The sequence below is a fragment of the Eschrichtius robustus genome, chromosome 17 (genome assembly GCF_028021215.1).
Source record: "Eschrichtius robustus isolate mEscRob2 chromosome 17, mEscRob2.pri, whole genome shotgun sequence".
NCBI classification, from domain to species: Eukaryota; Metazoa; Chordata; class Mammalia; order Artiodactyla; family Eschrichtiidae; genus Eschrichtius; species Eschrichtius robustus.
The window spans coordinates 41,470,585-41,490,229 of NC_090840.1; the positions used below are offsets into that span (position 1 = coordinate 41,470,585).

The following is a 19,645-nucleotide window of genomic DNA, read 5'->3' on the forward strand; positions in this document are numbered from 1 at the left end:
TTCACCAACTGGTGGACAATTCAGTTATTTACAGTTTTTGGTATTTATGAATAAAACTGCTATAAATATTTACATGTAAGTATTTTCATAGGTGTATGTTTTCATTTCTCTTAGGTAGTTCTGGGTCATACATAACTCCATAAGAAGCTGCCAAACTGTTTTTGAAGTGGCTGTACCATATTGAATTACCACTAGTAGTGTCTGAGAACTCTAGTTGCTCTGAGTCTTTGCCAGCCCTTGCTATTGATTATTTGTTTATATATTTATTTTTAGCCACTCTAATAGGCTTTATTTCCTTTGATTTCTCCATAAAGATATTTTAGGTATCTTTCTGGTCCTGTGAAAGCCCTCTCTTCTCTTGTAAGGCTGACAGTTTGGCTAAGTGTTTCTATTAAGACATGAGCATTTGCTTATGTGAAATTTGTTCTCCATTAAGTGGAGCATAGCTAAGAGTGAGTGTTTTGAATTACCTTTTGTCAGCAAGTTGAGTTGGTTAGAACAGAATACTAATGACTTTTCAGGATTAATAAAATTAAGTCTGTTTCACTGCAGAGACTGCTCCCTTAATCCCATATAACTGTTTCATATTAACAAAGGACTGCAACGAAGAGAGTAAAGGCTTCTGTGGAAATTTGTCATCAGCACAGAAAAACCCTAAGCTGCGTATTCAGTTATTACCCAAACAACTAGGAAATGAGAAGGGGGGCCAGGCTGAACAACTATAGGCTAAAGGACTTTTAGCTGAAATGTCATTTTCACTATTAAACAAACAAACAAAAAAGCCATGCTGTGATGTGTGATAAAAGTTGATGGTGTCCTATTTCTTTGTTTAGAATTGCTTTTTTGTCATTGCTGACTTAATTTGATTGCACCAGTTTGTCAGCTGTCACATTTGGGTTCCTTCAGCTACAAAATATAGATGACAGTCTATTTAATTTAACAATCATGTGCCAACATTTTGTTTCTTCTTATCAAGAAGAACAAAGAATTATCTTTTTCCCCCTATAACTTTGGAATAATAAGGAAGTTCAAGCTTTCTTTTTTGACTGTCTTTTATTTTACAGGTGGCTTGTCTAATATCTTGCATTTTCATCCTGATAGTCATCTATGCAATAGGACCCTTGCTTTACTGGCTGCCCATGGTAAGTAGTGCTTTTTATTATCTACTTTTTAACTTTATTTTTAATGAGAATCATTATATTTTAAAATTTTCTTTGAAGAACAACCTCAGTGATCCTAAATCTGAAACCTTATGTGACATAAGTAATGGTTGAATGGAGGAAAGGTAGAAAGAGCCCACATTTGATGGGGAAGGTATGGGAGGGTACCATGGCTGTTTTCTAATTCTTAGGCTTTTGTATAAAAATGACATCATGGAATTAGATTTATTCTGTATTCATTTGGAAGATGGAACTAGGAAATCTCTGTTATAAGAAGGACATGCCACTCTTTGTTTCTTTTTTTTTGGCTGTGGCATGTGGCATGCTGGACCTTAGTTTACTGACCAGGGATTGAACCCACACCCCCTGCAGTGGAAGCACAGAGTCTTAACCACTGGACCACCAGGGAAGTCTGTTATAAGAAGTAGACTTTGGAAGAATTTTATAAAATTTGTACTCTTAGAAAATGCATGCTGGGCAAGAGAGTAGGCAACAAAATTCATCTTGCCACCCTTGATGCATGGTTATACAAAGTGACTCAGAATTAGTACACTTGTTTACCTTGCTTTTCGGAAGCCTGGGGCACTAAAATGATGTGAGTAAGATCCTGGTCTTCAGAGATCCAGAGACAGTGTCAGTTCTTTCTTGTTCTAATTCTTCATTCATGTAATAAGAATAAATCACTTATGAGAGGATCTCCCAATAACCAAGTTCACTTTTCAAGAGAGTTATAAATATATTCAGGTGAAACCAGAAAATTGATACTCAAGACAATTATAAAGAAATACATGATATAAATATTTAATTTTTGCAACAAACAGATTTCAAACAAATGGCAGTGAATAATTATTATAAAGTTAAGAGGACATTCAGCCTTATAACATTCACCCTTATAATTCATTACTTTTCTTTTTCTTTCTTCCTTTTTTTTAGAATGCCATAACATGTACCCTGTGATTTTCTAGAATTGCTATTATATTCCTAAAGTACAATAATAGGTTAGTTCTAAACAAAATGAATATTACTTCAGTCTTCTAAATGGTTATTGCTTTTCTTTAGTAAGTACTTCAAAGACAAAGACATAAAAATACCATGATTCTTTAAAATTGAGATTAAAATCTTTATCTTGCATCTTCATCAACTTATTTCTTATTTGTAGTGTGTTCTTGCAAGTATTATTGTTGTGGGACTGAAGGGAATGCTAATACAGTTTCGGGATTTAAAAAAATATTGGAATGTGGATAAAATTGATTGGGTAAGTAGAAATTTGATCTACAATTACTATCTTTGGCTTAAACACATGTTACAAAATAAGCTTTAATAGTTCCATTTGCAAAAAATAGTTTTAGCCATTTGAAACTTACATTTTACAAGCTATCTTTTTTCAAATTCAGTAAAAATATTAAAATGTAAAATGTCTTTATAAGAAACAGAAATGGAATTCTGTCAAATTTTGATTGATGTGTCTAAGAACTTTTAAAGAAATGCTAGCTAACTTGATTGGTTTGGGGATTCCCAGTTTCCATTATGAATTGATTCTGGAAGTGAAGTTCATCAAAGAATAGCTAGTAGAAATATGACTATTTATAACATATATGAAAAGCCAGCATTAATTGCTAAGAAATGTATGCTGCATTAATATAGGGTAAACATATTAATAGTGACCATATTCATTCTAAATACAGAATTGTTTTTTAAATGGGTTACATTGAGAGGAGCATTATGTTAATAGGATATTGCTAGGAACAGATTAAATTATTTTGAACAATGATAAAATATGAATTTTACTAACATAAATATTTAATATACTTGTTCTAGAGAAATGTATCTATGCAAGAACATCCAAAATTCTCTCTCTCTCCTATATGGGTGAATTATTTCATGAGTAGCCTCTGTTTAGCTCTATTATGGAATTCACCATATTGAAATGCAATTATTTATGTATTCTCCCTCCTTCAGAGCCTTTGCTCTGAGAGACTTTGGGGGGTTACTTATGCTGGCATGTACTTTAATAATACTCCTCTTAAAAAGAATCATGTACCACAATGTTCATTGCAGCACTATTTACAATAGCCAGGACATGGAAGCAACCTAAATGTCCATCGATAGATGAATGGATAAAGAAGATGTGGCATATATATACAATGGAATATTACTCAGCCATAAAAAGAAATGAAATTGAGTTTTTTGTAGTGAGGTGGATGGACCTAGAGTCTGTCATACAGAGTGAAGTAAGTCAGAAAGAGAAAAACAAATACCGTATGATAACACATATATATGGAATCTAAAAAAAAAAAAAAAAGAAAAAAGGTTTTGATGAACCTAGGGGCAGGACAGGAATAAAGACGGAGACATAGAGAATGGACTTGAGGACACGGGGAGGGGGAAGGGTAAGCTGGAACGAAGTGAGAGAGTGCCATGGACATATATACACTACCAAATGTAAAATAGATAGTGGGAAGCAGCTGCATAAGACAAGGAGATCAGCTCGGTGCTTTGTGACCACCTAGAGGGGTGGGATAGGGAGGGTGGGAGGGACACACAAAAGGGAGGGGATATGGGGAGATAGATGTATACATATAGCTGATTCACTTTGTTATACAGCAGAAACTAACACAACATTGTAAAGCAATTATACTCCAATAAAGATGTTAAAAAAAGATAATATTCCTCTTAAGTCTCAATATTACTGAGCTTCTACCAAGGTACAATAGTGGGTGCCATGTGGAATTCAGAGATGAATAAAGAAGTACTTACCCTCTTTAGACACTAATATTTGTGCAGGATGTAGGCACAGAAACAGTAACTATTATATGAAGCAAGATACAACATAACCTGGAAGCAAAAGAAAAAACTTAGTACTGGAGAAAAATAGAGGCTGGAACATTTAATTTGGACTGGGTTAATACAGAAGACTTACAGCAGAGCTGAAATATGAACTGAGACTTGAAGGAACAGTATTTTGTAGGCAGTCCAAGAGACCAAAATTAACTAGGCTAATGGAGGATAATGACTTTTTTAAGGTGATATATGTGAGGTGGCACATGGAAACAGAAAAATGAGATGTAAACTTATTTAACAAGCTATTTATAAGCCCATGATAAAGGTATTTCTAAGGGACTCATTAATCACGTAAGGGGGGAGCACATTACCATAATGGAAGGGGAGAGGTGTCAGGGAAGGCTTTTTCCAGGAAATGATGGATAGAACATATAGCATGAAGGTGAGAGTAGTAACAGATGGGGTTGGAAAAGTTAAGAAAGGGTTGGACTGAGAGAGCCTGCTTATGTCCTGCAAAGATTAGACTTCATCATGAAGGCAGTGAGGCATCACTGAAAGGAGAAATAGGAATAAGATTTATGTGTAAGAAAGGTCATGTGAGTAATTTGAGGAAGATGGATCGAACTGATGAAGTATGCAACAATTGGAAGCACTCCTTTAATAATTCAGGCAAATAAATGAGGAAGGCCTGGACCACAACTAACACTTGAGATTAAAGAGGAAGGAATAGAGTTGAAAAATACTAAAGAGGTTTCATTAGTTATCCCTCATCACCAATTCATGACATGAAGTGCATCAGTCTGGAGTGGCTCCTAAGTTTTCAGTTAGGAACATCACTGGAGGAAAATGATGTCATTCATTGAATTATAGAATATGGAAGCTTAAATGCATTTGGTGGTTACCTTTAGTCTTTAAAAAAATACAGTTTCACATTCCTGAGTTATTTATTTCAGTTCCTCTAGTTGTATTTCGTATGTTATCACAAAGCAGTTTTCCAAGAAGGGCTCATGTGTCTTATATTCCCAGAGCTACTTCATGGTGAAAACATGTTTTCTTTTTATACTAGAAGGAAGTTTTTGGCTGAGTCTAAAATGCTTTCCCCCAGGCTTTTTAAGCTTGAATTATCTTCAGACATTGAGGGATAAGGCAGAGAAATCACAGGTCAACATAATTTTTTATTATTTAATGTGAGCTTATTTTTCTAAATGGATACTCAGTGAGTTTCTTTCTTGCTCATAAAGTTTGGTAATGTTGTCAGAATATTTCTTGTGGTTGAACAGTTAGTATCAAATTTCTAAGAGAGTGACATATCCTTGTGATCTCGGAATCAAGATTACATACAAAATTTTTCTTCTAATATGTCTTTGAATATTTTTTTCAAATATATATGTTCTGTTCTCTTAATGAATTATGTATTTTTAATTTAATTTGTTTCTTAAAATCTGTACATTTTCCCATGATTATTTTGGGGTGTGCATGTGTGTGTGTGTGTTTGTGTTTGTGTGTGTATGGCTTCTCTGGACTATCCACTGTATCTCTGATTATGTATTTCCTGTTGTGATTATCCTATTTAGTAAATTTTAAATATGGCTTTTATCTCTGTAATATTTTTGTTTCCATCCAATTTCTTTCCCAGTTTTTCTTCTTTGACTCTTCATATCTATTTTTGAGGGTTTTTTCCTGAGATTTTATTGCCTAAACCTATCCTCTGTCTCTATTTTGTTACTTTATTTCTTTTTCCAATTTTTATAAATAGGTTCCTTGATTATTCCTTTATGATTATGATGCATCTTTAGTGGACGTAGCTATGTGCTGAAAAATAATGTGGGGAGGGCAGGAGGTAGGAAGTGAGGTGGAGCATCCCACGACTCTGATTTAACTATGTCATCTGAAGATTTGTCCCTAGTTGAAATAAAGCCTCACAAATCACAGGCTCTCTGATGATCTGATACTAGTTGTCTCCTCTACCTTCTTCACCTTGTTTCATCTCTGTCAGTCTCCTTTGGTTAGGAAGCTAGGTTGTAAGTGATACAAATGGCATTTTATCTTACTGCTCTTCTTTATATAGTATCAAATAGATACCATACGGGTACCTTTCCTTCTTCTCTGGTGGTCCACTATTGCCCCTAGAACTTAAAGCTCTTATCAGAAGATTATTGTATAGAATTTTTTAAATTGTGACATTCATGGAGAAATCTATAATTGATTAAACTTTGAGGATAAATTTGTTGGCTTCCAGTGTCCTTGATATCTTACAAATTTTGCAAGTCTACATTGTATTTTATAGTTAGGAGTTGTGACCATGTTCTTGTTTCATCAAAGTTGGATTTTCCTCCATATATATTCATTTTTATATTGCTTTGGGTGGAGTTTAATAGAGGGGAGTCAAGTAAAAATGATTTTAATACACTATCTAAATCTACTTAGAAAAGTTATTCTGGCAGCAGTATGGCAAATGGTTTACAATGTTGATAACAAAAGCAGATAGTTAAGTAGGAGGCTGTTAGAACAGTTAAAGGGAACAATAACAAAGTATGAACTAGGACATTATCAGTGAATTGAGAAGAGGGTATAATTTGAGGTATTTTTTATTAATAATTGATAGGACTTGGAAATGATTGGACAAGTAGATGAAAAAGGAGAAATAGTAAAATATTATTCCAAGGTTTCTGATTGTAGTGTCTTGAAGAATATTAGTGTTATAACTGAAAGAGAACAGTAGAAGAAGACTTGGGGGGTGAAGTTAATGAGTTTGCATTTGGACACATTGAGTTTGAAGGTATTTGGTAGACTGTTTGAAACTGCTTTAATGGTTCATAATTTGTAATCTCCTACATAGAGGTAATAGTTGAAAACCTGGAGTAAGTAGGGAGTATGGTTTGTGAAGAAAATAATGTTGAGAAAGGTGACATGGATATAGCAGGTACATGATAATGTTGGGTTGGGATGTTGGGTTTAGCTTGACAATGGCCTCCTGTTGTTGAAGTGGACAGGTATCTCTAGTTGTTAAGGAATTGAACAGTGAGAGGCCATGGGTTATTGGAATATGATCTGGGCAAAGCATTTGTAGTGATAACATTGCACAGACTTTTGTGGATATATGCTAGATCACCCAGTAGACAGAATATGTCCAGATAACTCAATAGTTAGGATATACCTAAATATCACGAAGAAAAGTTACCAAAGATGTATGTATGTGTAAAGTAATTTGAAAGTTGAAAGTTTAAGAAAACATGTAAGTAGTCATCACAGATGAAAGGAGAAAGAAAATGTGGCACATATGTACAATGGAATATTACTCAGCCATAAAAAGAAACGAAATTGAGTTTTTTGTAGTGAGGTGGATGGACCTAGAGTTTGTCATACAGAGTGAAGAAAGTCAGAAAGAGAAAAACAAATACCGTATGCTAACACATATATATGGAATCTAAAAAAAAATAAAAAGGTTCTGAAGAACCTAGGGGCAGGATAGGAATAAAGACACAGATGTAGAGAATGGGCTTTAGGACACGGGGAGGGGGAAGGGTAAGCTGGGACGAAGTGAGAGAGTGCCATGGACATATATACACTACCAAATGTAAAACAGGTAGCTAGTGGGAAGCAGCTGCATAGCACAGGGAGATCAGCTCGGTGCTTTGTGACCACCTAGAGGGGTGGGATAGGGAGGGTGGGAGGGAGAGGCAAGAGGGAGGAGATATGGGGATATATGTATATATATAGCTGATTCACTTTGTTATAAAGCAGAAACTAACACACCATTGTAAAGCAATTATACTCCAATAAAGATGTTAAAAAAATAAAGAAAAATTAGAAATTTTTATTTTTTTAAATTTTTTACAGTTTAATAATAATTCTACTTTGAGTTGTAGATCAAAACCCTCTTTGAGATAATGAGGAAATAGGGATCCAAAATGGAAGCCTTACTTATGGACTTAGAACAGAGTTTGAGTAACTGAACAGTAGAGATAGAATTAAAACCTACAGAAATTTAATAATATGGATCAATCACCAAAACAGCATAACAGATGGAGCAGAGAGGTGAAGTGATTGAGTAGCTGCTGAATTGTGTTTTACACTGATACATTTTCTATAAAAGGAAGAGTTTATGTGTTCCCTACTTGAGGCCAACTTTGGAGTTATATTATGTTTAGGGGCTGTGAGTGCCAAATAGGGAGGAGATCAAGTAAGAATGCATAATGCAAAAAAATAGGGTTTCAAAAAAAAAAAAAAGTGTTTCAAGAACCCAATTCCTTATAGCTATGACATCTAGGATTTGGATCTTTAATAGGAATTGTTACAGAATAGTGTTGGGCCTTATTCTAACCAGTGGGACTATTTACTTGTCTATGTTACTAATTTCTATTAGATATTTTTTTCAAAGTTATAAATGTAGGCCTGGAAAATAACTAAGCATTATAAGCCCAGCTTACAATAGATGATATTGTGGGAGAGTAAATTCACTTTAAAAATAGAACCAGATGGTACCAACATTTTTGGTCCCTCTGATGAATCATGGCCTCCAGGCTCTGTGTTTTTTTAAATGGCAGGGACCAGGATCCTCAGTTCTCCATACTATATTGAATCATGGAGGTTGGCCAGGAGGAACAGGACTTATAAAGCTTTTGGTGAAGTCTTATTCTGCCACACCCAGGCAGGTTCAGTAAACATTAGGGGAAGAGTGAGAAACAGAGCAATCATGGCAAGTTGAAGTAACGATCAAAAATTTGCAGCCTTATTTTGTACACAATCAAGTCTGGTGTAATAAGTTGGGAAGGAAAAAACACACTGTGTACAAATAGAAGATCCAAATGACTCTCCATTCACCTGAATAGAGGAAAAACATCTCAGTGTCTAACCTATTAGATGACAGGATGGTGTAATAATAAGTACTAACAGCATTACATTTGTAGGTGATGGATCTTAACATGAGAACACTTAAAATAGAGTTTCTCGTTTATTCCCAAATGTTTGTTTCTTCTATAGCAAAAAGGAATTTTACAGATAAAAATCTGTCCATTTGCTTCCAAGGGCTTAGCTTTTGAAAATAGCTCAACATTAAGAACCACTCAAGCTCAGTGTAGATAAATAATACAGACAAAGGAGAAGTAAAAAATTTCAAGTTAAAAAATACCTTTTAGAAACATTTGTTTCAAACTTGTCTGGATAAAAAAAAAACTACACCCCTCCAAGAATCTGTGCTGTTTTCAGATTATAGAGAAATTTATTTTTCATTAGCATATGGAATTGAATTATGTTGTTAAAAATGTTTTAAAATGGTAATACAGCTATTGGGACAGAAAGAAATCAACTTAGAATTACTTGCATAAAGTAATGCAGATAATTTGGGAGAAAAGAGAGAGTTTGAAAATTTTGTTGGTCTACTATTTGCTAAATGCAGAATTTTGTGTTTAGAAAATATAGCTTTCTGGATTTCACAAATTATTTTCCTTTTAAAGTTATTTTTGCCAGAAATAAACTTAGAATTGCCAATATAATACAGTATCCTGTTTCAAATTGTAATTTCAGGTGGTAGACAAAACTGCAATATTGTTGGAATCCCAATTAAAGGAGAAATAGAATTTTCTTGCAATCTTTTGAAATATTCCCAAGAACTAAGGTGGCCTTGAGTTTTTAGCTTTCACAATTTCACATGTGAGCCCTTGCAAATAAAAGTATAACTATTTTTTATAGTGGTTGGTCTAAAAGTGGCTTTGGTCGTGCTGTTAGAGTCAGTCATTTTAAAAATAGGCTTTGAGAGTCCTATGTATCAATAGTAATAAGCTACCTTATTATAAGAATAATAAGTTCTTTTTATAGCAATCCCAGAAAACAGAATATTGCTGAGAATGACCAAAAATCTACAAACACTTGTTTGTAATATTATTACACCAAATGAGAAAACAGTAGGAAATTATGGAATGCTTTTGAACCAAGCACATCAGCCAACTATTTACAGATCTTAAATAGAAAGTTTGTTGGGGACTGAACTAAGGATTGGCAGCATCTATATAAAAAGAATGCACCTTTTCCCTTTTCCTTTCCCTTAACCTCTGTCACTGGGAGTCCGCTGGGGCCTGGATTTGTTTCTGTGTTCCTGGGCTTCTGTTTCCCACTCCTTGAGTAATGTATTCTTGCTGAGAGATTTCACCACAGGAATGGTAGAGAAGAAGATTGTGAGGAATTTAGCAATCACGAGAAAGATGAGAATACGAAGGACCCATATCTTGTTTCCTGTTTCTCTTTCAGGGCATATGGGTCAGTACATATATATTTACAATATGCTTTGCTGCCAATGTGGGGCTGCTGTTTGGTGTTGTGTGTACCATAGCTATTGTGATTGGTCGTTTCCCAAGGTAAGATCTTATTTAAATGTTGTTTATTCTGACACAGCAGCAAATATACTGTTGCCAGTTACTTTTATTTCTGTGGAATAGATAGTATTACACTCTCATGTTTTATTTATATTTAGAGACAAAAAGAGAAGTTTTTATCTACCTGTGATATAAAATAACACTGCTCTTAATGAGGAGAAATATTTTGTCAGAACTATAAAATAGAATATATAAAATCTATTAAAGTAAATAAATTAACCCCACAGCTCTACAGTGCACCACAGAGCTATTTTTTTAAGTGAATGGATATAGTATCTAATGAGACACAAACCATATAACAATGTAATCATTTGAAAAGTTAAATAACCTCAACAAATTTAATTTTTCAGAAGCTTTATTAATCTAGCTACTTTTTTCTAGATAATTTATTAAAGAACACATTCTTTTTGTTTTCTACTGCACATCTGTAAACCATTCCATATTTTGATCAATTCTTTTTCTGTTTCCCAATGTTCATCATCCGATAATGCTTCTACTCACTTCTCATCCTTCCCTTGAAATTCTTTGTGAAATAATATATTCTTAAAAATTTAAGTTTTACCTCTATAGATTCTATCTTTATGAAGTCTCTATATATAGATTCATTGTTATGTGGTACAATCTTGCCATTGATTCCCTCTTTATTTCCTTTACCTTGAAACAAGATTTTCTTAAATACCGTATACTTTCTAGCCTTCTCCCTTATTGCTCTTCTTTATCAATCCACCTCTTTAGCTTGAAGATATGGTAACTGGGAGCCCAGATGAGATAAATTACATTTTAAAATCTCTATTTAGATGTCTCTGTTTCTGAGGATCCCAGAAAGATACACATTTACCAGTGTCTTATGAACAAATGGGATATAGCATCTAAACCATTCTAGATACGTTCTAATTGTTAAAACAAAATGGCTTATCCTTTTGATTTCTTCATGGTTAATGCAGTAATTTGGAAATGACATTGTATTTTATATCTGCCTTAATTCTAGAGCAAAGACTCTGAGTATAAAAAATATGAAAGAAATGGAATTTAAAGTGAAGACAGAAATGGATGATGTAAGTTTAGTTTCCTTTTCCTTCGTGCAATTAGTAATTTTTGTAAAAGTCAGATAGTTTCAAGGTATCATAAGAAGCAGATAAATTACTACTTTAAAAATGATAATTCTATTTTTGATTAGTTTGAACTTTCAGTGGCATGTGTAACCACCATAAATATAGCAATCAACATGCAACAAATCAATAGAACAACAACAGAAATCTTGTATCAGCATGCAGATAAGAGGATAGCATGGTTCATAGATGTACAGTTCACAGAATAATCATGGTCCAGACTAGTTCAGGTATTTGGAAACCTCTTTTCCATTATTAAGTTGACATAAAACAGTCAAACTAAATTAATAGTCTATTCCAAATAAAATGATGGAGGAAGATAGGGAATAGGGAAGGGAATAAAGCAAAGTGGGGTCATGGTATTTCTTAACACAATCAGTGACCCTCTGTTTTATTAGCAGAGGGTAATTGATGCCACTAGGATTTGTTTCGTGCACAGTGGACAGCTTTTTAAGGAAACAACATATAAATTGTCTCACTCAATCCATGTTTAGGCAGGCCAATTATGTTTGAGTTCTAGCTTCTTGTTCTGAAGGATGACCCAAACAAGTTTAAAGTGAAGAAAGAAAATGTCAACTTGAATTTTTGTCAATTAAAAAAAATGGCCTCACTTTGAACCTGCTTTGTAATGTTTCACTAACATTTTTTTTCTTTATTTTTCATTTTTACTTGTTTTAGTACCTCATGATTGCCCTCAGAACAGAGACAACTGGCCTCCTATAAGAAGGATCAGTGTCAGGGTATTTCTGCGTAGAGTGGAAGTAGAAAGTAGCAGCAGGAGTCCTTCTGTGACACCTTGGGAAATGGCTTGTGCTTTTTAACAAGTATGGAAAGATTTGCTTCATAGAAAGCTATTGGAGTTCAAAGACTTCTTTGAAGGTGTCCCAGGCTCAAGTTTTCCACCAATGCTACCTTTCTTTCCTATCGCTTTCTTTTCTTCCTTTAAATTTTCCATGGGAATTTAATGCTCATGCAAAGTCCCAGACTGACTCAGGCCTCTAAAGTCCTCAGTGTATCCACCTGACACGTACAGCCATGTACCATAGCCTTGACATTCTTAGCTTTGAAACAGAATTCAAGTTTGGTATTTTTCAGTTTAAAGAACACTGGTTAATAAATTCTACCTAAGTCATACTTTCTTCTCAAGCTAAATATGTGAGGAAGTGAATGAGGGTATTTGTAGGAAGATGAAAGTGCTAAAATTTCTCCATGTCTTTAAAACTTGATTTGTTCCAGTCTAGCCACCTACCTGAATAATAACAGTGCCACATGGAAATCTTAATTTTATTAGATTACACCTCACTAGTTATTTAATGTTTTGTATCAAAACTAAGAGGGAAAACACTAAGATAGAGAAAGATTTGAATATGAACTCTTAGGGGGAATTTTTAGCTAACTTCAAGAGTAGTGGTGATCTGTCACTCCTCCCTTCTGTTTATGCACGCTCCCACCCCTTCTTCACATGAAACACTCATTCTCAATTTGGAAGACCCCTCCCCACTCAGTGAATTCAACTCTATTGAAAATTTCTTTTTTTGCCCCATTTGAGTCTCTGTTCCTTAATAAATACCTATCTTTAAAAAGTATATTATCTTAAAGCATATTGGCACAAACATGTGGTGTGATTAGTGAGTCAATTTAAGATGTGGGTCTTTGTCATAACTAAACATGACAGGCCAAATAATTGTGTTTTTTTTGGCTTATAAGAGATTTCCTCTTGATTAAAAGTTAATTTGGTAACTTAAGCGTTTTTGTTTTCTTGAATTGTTTATTTGCAGCAAATCTTCTCACTTTCTAGAGTTTAAACAGTTGTGTAGCTATAGAAACTTTTTGACATTATCTAGCTTAAAATTTTGCCTACGTTAGCTCTCGTGGTTCCAGTGGGGAGAGAAGGAGGAAACAGGGAGCCCCTGCCACCGCAGCCACCACCATGTCTGTGCTGGTGGTGTGGGAAAGGAGGCGTGAATCCCAAGGCGCGAGCCGTAGTTGTTGCCGCTGCGGGAGGGTAGGCGGTGGGAACGTAATGGAAGATATAAACTGAACATCAACAGCATCATCCAATGGCTGCTGGAAGTGAGAGAGTCCAAGCCTGGTAAGATTGTACAGCTACAGGAGAACGAAATCAGAGGACTTTGCTTAAAGTTCGGAGAGATCTTCCACTGTCAGCCTATCCTACTAAAACTTGAAGCACCACTCAAAATATGTGGTGATATCCATGGGCAATACTATGATTTGCTTCGACTTTTTGAGTACGGTGTTTTCCTGCCAGAAAGCAATTACCTGTTTCTTGGGGACTATGTGGACAGGGGATAGCAGTCGTTGGAGACTATATGCCTCTTATTGCCTTACAAAACCAAATATTCCGAGAATGTTTTTCTTCTCAGAGGAAATCACGAATGTGCCAGCATCAATAGAATTTATGGATTTTATGATGAATGTAAAAGAAGATACAACATTAAACTATGGAAAACTTTCACAGACTGCTTTAACTGTTTACCGATAGCAGCCATCATGGATGAGAAAATATTCTGCTGTCATGGAGGTTTATCACCAGGATCTTCAGTCTACAGAGCAGATTCAGTGAATTATTCGACCAATTGATGTACCAGATCAAGGTCTTCTTTGTGATCTTTTGTGGTCTGACCCTGATAAAGATGTCTTAGGCTGAGTTGAAAATGACAGAGGCGTGTCCTTCACATTTGGTGAAGTGGTTGCAAAATTTCTCCATAAGTATGATTTGGATCTTATATGTAGAGCCTATCAGGTGGTTGAAGACGGATATAAATTTTTTGCAAAGAGACAATTGGTCACTCTGTTTTCTGCGCCCAATTGTTGTGGAGGCTTTGACAATGCAGGTGCCATGATGAGTGTGGATGAAACACTAATGTGTTCTTTTCAGATTTTAAAGCCTGCAGAGAAAAAGAAACCAAATACCATGAGACCCATAACACCTTCAAGGGGCATGATCACAAAGCAAGCAAAGAAATAGATGTCATTTTGACACTGCCTACTTGAGACTTGTAAAATATACTATATATCCTTCATTTTTAAAACTGTAATGTATATTGGTCGGCTTGCTCAAATAGTGTTTATGGGGCTCCCCCCTTCCATTTTTGACTTAATGAATGGTATTTTCTGGTTATAACAGCAAATGGAAAATTCTCCACTCCCAAGGAAAAAATGTTTTGTTTTGTTTTGTTCTCTGTTCCTTTTGCCAACAACTTTAGTGATGATGCTAAAGCTATACAGCCCAGGACAGTTTATTCTGTGTAAGGGGTGAGTGTATAGTTGATCTTTTTTAAAAATTCAGTACAGCCCATGAATAATGTAAATGCTCATTTTCTTTAGGATATAGAGACCTAGTGTGCTCAATCTGTACGTTATTGTCATAAAATGCACACTGTTGGATACAAAAAACTGTGAACTTTTTTGTTTGTTTGTTTGTTTCAAAGGAATTTCTTTTTTTTCTCTCATTGTCTTGTCATGTACAAACTAGTTTTTATAGCTATCAAAGTTAGGAGTAACTTTCAACCTTACCAGCATCACTGGTATATATATTTAATTAAAGCACAATTTCCCCTGTGGTATACTTAAAATGACAATTAAAGCCATTATTTTAAAGTTTGTGACTCTTTCCTAAAGCCAAAGTTTCTGTTGAAATATATATTGACACTCCCCTAAGTACAAGGTGGCATGGTTGTGTTCCCCTGCCGCCTTCATGGGGATTCAAAAACAGGTTTTTGGGTTTGAATAGCAATTAGTAACATAGTGCTGTTTAAGCTATTGATTAAAGTTAATAACATTTTGTATGATTTCCATATAGTCTTTTCATTAAATAATCTTTTTACAGTTATATCAGGCTTGAACCCGTCCATTCAGAAAGCTTCAAATTATAGAAATAATACTGTTCTATATGAGTGATCGATTATGCTTTCTTTGGCCTACATTCTTTATTCTGCGGTGAAATTGCGGCTTACAAGTCAAAACAAAGGAACTAACTTACTATCCACCAGTTTATACAGAACTCACAGTATCTATGACTTTTTTGAAACTAAGATCTGTTTAAAAGAAATCTGTTTCAACAGCTGACCATGTACAATACCATGTGGTAAAAATGAATTCAGACTTATTAAATGATGAACTTGTTTAAAAAAATTACCTACTTTAAAAAACAAGGAAGCTAAGAGAGGTTAAACTAATTGTCCAAATTCACATATCTGATATTTTCTTTTATCTTTCTATCTCTGCCTGTATGTGTCTCCTCCTCTATGTGAGTACTAAAGTCTGAAGGAATATTGCTTTATTTAGTTGGTAAGGAGTTATCATTTCATAGAACTTACAATCCTCTCAGTTTCTAAGACAGACCCCAGCCCCAAAGGTCATGGAGAAGACGGTATTGCCAGGAAGACCTGGGCAAATGGCCAAAGCAGACACCTTTTGTATTGAAATTTTTCCTTCCCCATTTCCTCATGTCTTGCCTACATCCTAAATCCAATGTAATCTAGGCCTGCCCAAAGTGAAATTACCTTCCTGATAATACCTCTTGGTTTCTTTCTCTCAATTAGAACTATCAGTCACTTGTAAGGTTATACTCCAGCCTAAGGAAGACTATGTCATTATGAGGTAAATGACTGATAGTGACCCTTTAGGACATATTTTCATTTTTTATAATACTGATGGCTAGGTAAAGGAATTTTAAATTTGTAGACTGAGTGGGAAAGGTACTTTTAGGAGGATAAGTCTTCATGATACTCTTTGGATAGTCTAGGCTGTTGCCTCCCCAAAACCCAATTAGTAGGGATAAGGGCCATTTTTCTGAAAAGCCGCAGGCTTATCTCATGGTTACTAATGTTTCTTAATAAAGAGGAAGTACATATTTTCCTCGAGAAGTATAATAGAATAGCATATTAAATTCTCCAAAGAAATTTTAATGAAAACATCAGCCAGGAGATTGCTTCCATAAATGAGTGGCATTTGGACTTGTAGGATTTCGATTCATTGTAGGATTTATTTCATTCAGAACTCTGAATCTATTCCTTTTTTTTTCTTGTAAAAGGAAACCCTGCAGCAGGTGAAAATTATCTCAATAAACAACCCACTTGTTTTTCTGAATGTAAAGAAGTTTCATGCTGATCTAATGAACATAATCCAAAAAGAAAATGCCAGCAACCAGCCACTTGATGAAATCAGCAAGGTAGGGTCAACTCTTTCATGATTACAATATCATGCTGCAGATAACCTTATATCATGATGCCCCAAAAACGTTATCATGTAAATATAATATGTTATAAAAGTGTTTAGAGACCTCTTCCCTCACAAAACCTTATATTGTATTATACTTTTTTTTTTAGTTTAATTAATTAATTAATTAATTTATGGCTGTGTTGGGTCTTCGTTTCTGTGCGAGGGCTTTCTCTAGTTGTGGCAAGTGGGGGCCACTCTTCATCGCGGTGCGCGGGCCTCTCGTTATCACGGCCTCTCTTGTTGTGGAGCACAGGCTCCAGACGCACAGGCTCAGTAATTGTGTCTCACGGGCCCAGTTGCTCCGCGGCATGTGGGATCTTCCCAGACCAGGGCTCGAACCCGTGTCTCCTGCATTGGCAGGCAGATTCTCCACCACTGCGCCACCAGGGAAGCCCCCGGGAAGCCCCCGGGAAGCCCCCTGTATTATACTTTTTATTTGGCCCTTGTAGTTAGCTTTTAGGTAATTGCTTTTGTTCATTCATTTGTTCAGTTGTTCACTTACTCATTAATTCAGCATATATCTAATGGACATGTGTACTAAGTGCTATAACCCTGAGAAGAATAAATAAGACAAATCACTTAAATCAAAGGATCTTTTTACCAAGAAAAAGAAGAGTTAGATCTACCTCTAAAAGAGAATATGGTAAATGACTCAGAGAAGTATAAACTGTTGCCATCATTATAACGTTATTTTTAAATGCCATCATTCTTTGTCTCCATAAATTATCTCAATTAACACAGATAGCAAATCAAATGTGCATCAGGATGAGTTCATGTGAATGAGCTATCTGTAATCATTTGAATCCTTATGCTCTCTGCAATGTTAAAAGCATGGACTTTGGAGCTAAGCTGCCTGGGTGAGCCACTTAGGAACGGTGGGACCCTAACCAAGTTATTTAATCTTTTCTGTTTCAGTTTCCTAATCAGTAATAGAGATGACTAAATGAGTTAATATGCACAAAGAAATTAGAATAGCACCTGGCTTACTCAATACTATAAAATTTTAGCTAGTATTATTAGTTTGATTGAGTGCAAATAATGCCCTCTCAATGAAGCATTTCTTGACTATTTTAGATAACAAAGATCTCTTTTTTCTCTTGTATCCTTGAGAATATACTATCTCCCAGTCAGTCAGATGCATAGGAGACCTTGGCCCTTCCACTTCTGGTGTCTCAGGAGCTAATTCCACATTCCTGTCTCTGCAGCTTCATGCGTCTGCCTCTGGGCCTCATAGTGATCCACACAACAGAGGTCCTAAATACAAGATCAGATATGAAATTCGCTGGGCACTGTTCAAAATGAAAATGTGAAGTTCCTCGTTCAAGAATTGTTAGGAATTTCAAAATGGTGACAACAGAGCATTAAGCCAAATGAGAGACCCTTCTAAGCATGGGGTCCTGTGTGACTGCACAGGGCTCAAGCCCATGAAGCTGGCCCTGTCTATATATCTCCAGACCTTCTTTACCCCTCACCTGATCTTTAGGATGTCACTTTCATTGTAATATTAGGAACTACCACCTGTGATTTTGGGGTGAGAAGAACTTGCTCTTACGCCAAAGGGGGAGATATATTCCTAATTGTTCAAGTTGTATATTAGGTCTATTTTTAATCACAAAGCCATTCTATACCTTACAGAGTGTTAAACTGTATTATGAGAGAGGTAGGTTCTTGTGGCTGACGTGAAGCTCATAACCACCATGCGTAACAGTATTGTGGGAAAATCTGTCTAGAGTGTCAAATAACCTAATTAACCCACAAGAAGTTGTGGTCTTATTTTACCAAAATTTAAATTTACTTATTGAAATAATATACTAGTTTGTGGGCTTTATCATTTCTAGTAGAGTACCTGACATGAGGATTCTTATAACAAATTATTTATCGATAGTTGATAGTGTTTTCCTTAGAATATTTTCCTGCAAGATTAAGGTTGCTCCAACTTGTTTTCAGAAATTGCAAATTAGCATGTGTTTACCTTGTAGTATACCTTAGAAACAAATCTCATTAACACAGTCGTCTGTGAGAAGCTTCTACATATATGATTTTACCTACTTGGGACTTCAGAAAATTGAGTCTAAAAATCAAATAGAGTTTATTGAATCTAGATTATTGGTACGTAATGGCACCCAAAAGGATTCTTTAACTCAGAACTTTATGATGGTGAGAAAGAATTTGTTGAAACTGAGTTCTACTCTAATGATAATAAAGCAAATATTGTATGTATATTTGTATATTATGAATTTTAAAGGACACACCAAGGATTCAGATGGCACTCTGGAATTCCTCCTCTCAGAGGAACCTGGGGTAAACCTTCATTCAGAATGCTTAAAAGGATAGTCTTGAGCATGGATGCTCTTTTGGGCATCTCATATTGTCCTTGTCACACACTGTCTGCCTATGATATCTACTTATTTTAAGGACTATGCACTTATTGTAAGTTCAGTTTTGGAGTAACAAGTCTGCATCAATTAATCTCTGCTGCAGCTTTGCCTCCCTTTATCAGGCTGAACATAGCAGTCTATAGTTATGCCTTGAACTGGAGTGCTCTGCCAGGGACTTGATCTTCTCTTCTCTGACAGCTGCATTTTCAACAGATAGTAGTGATGGAAGGGCATTTAAAACATTCCAGAGCAGGAAGATTTACATCCTATTCAAAATATAGACTGAAAAAGGATCCCCTGTTAGGTTATGTAACTATATACTTCTATATCATTATACTGCTATACTTCCTGTATATCACTATTAAATATCTCCCTGAATGGAGAAGCTTAAAAGGATCTCAGGCTGCTAGTGTTTGATGGATTCATGCTCATTATTATATAGGCTACAGATATTCACTATAATATTATCACCATTTTGTGGTCTCACTTTGCAAGAGAAGTTTCAATCTGCTGTTTACCTAAAATTTTCTTTTGCTCAGACAAGGTTTTTTTTTTTAAGTAGACTTTATTTTTTGGAACAGTTTTAGATTTACAGAGGAAAA

General features: G+C 35.2%; 1 protein-coding gene and 1 pseudogene across 1 annotated transcript in view; both read left to right on the forward strand.

Moving 5' to 3' along the window:
- SLC26A7 (solute carrier family 26 member 7) overlaps positions 1–19,645 on the forward strand; it is a 208,157-nt gene that overhangs the window by 141,577 nt on the left and 46,935 nt on the right. Inside the window, exons 9-13 of the mRNA XM_068525701.1 lie at positions 1,065–1,142; positions 2,320–2,415; positions 10,188–10,294; positions 11,301–11,367; positions 16,478–16,615. Of these exons, the coding sequence (XP_068381802.1) occupies positions 1,065–1,142; positions 2,320–2,415; positions 10,188–10,294; positions 11,301–11,367; positions 16,478–16,615 (486 nt within the window). The remainder of the gene's footprint in view (positions 1–1,064; positions 1,143–2,319; positions 2,416–10,187; positions 10,295–11,300; positions 11,368–16,477; positions 16,616–19,645) is intronic.
- On the forward strand, positions 11,633–15,342 carry LOC137751607 (serine/threonine-protein phosphatase PP1-gamma catalytic subunit B-like; annotated as a pseudogene).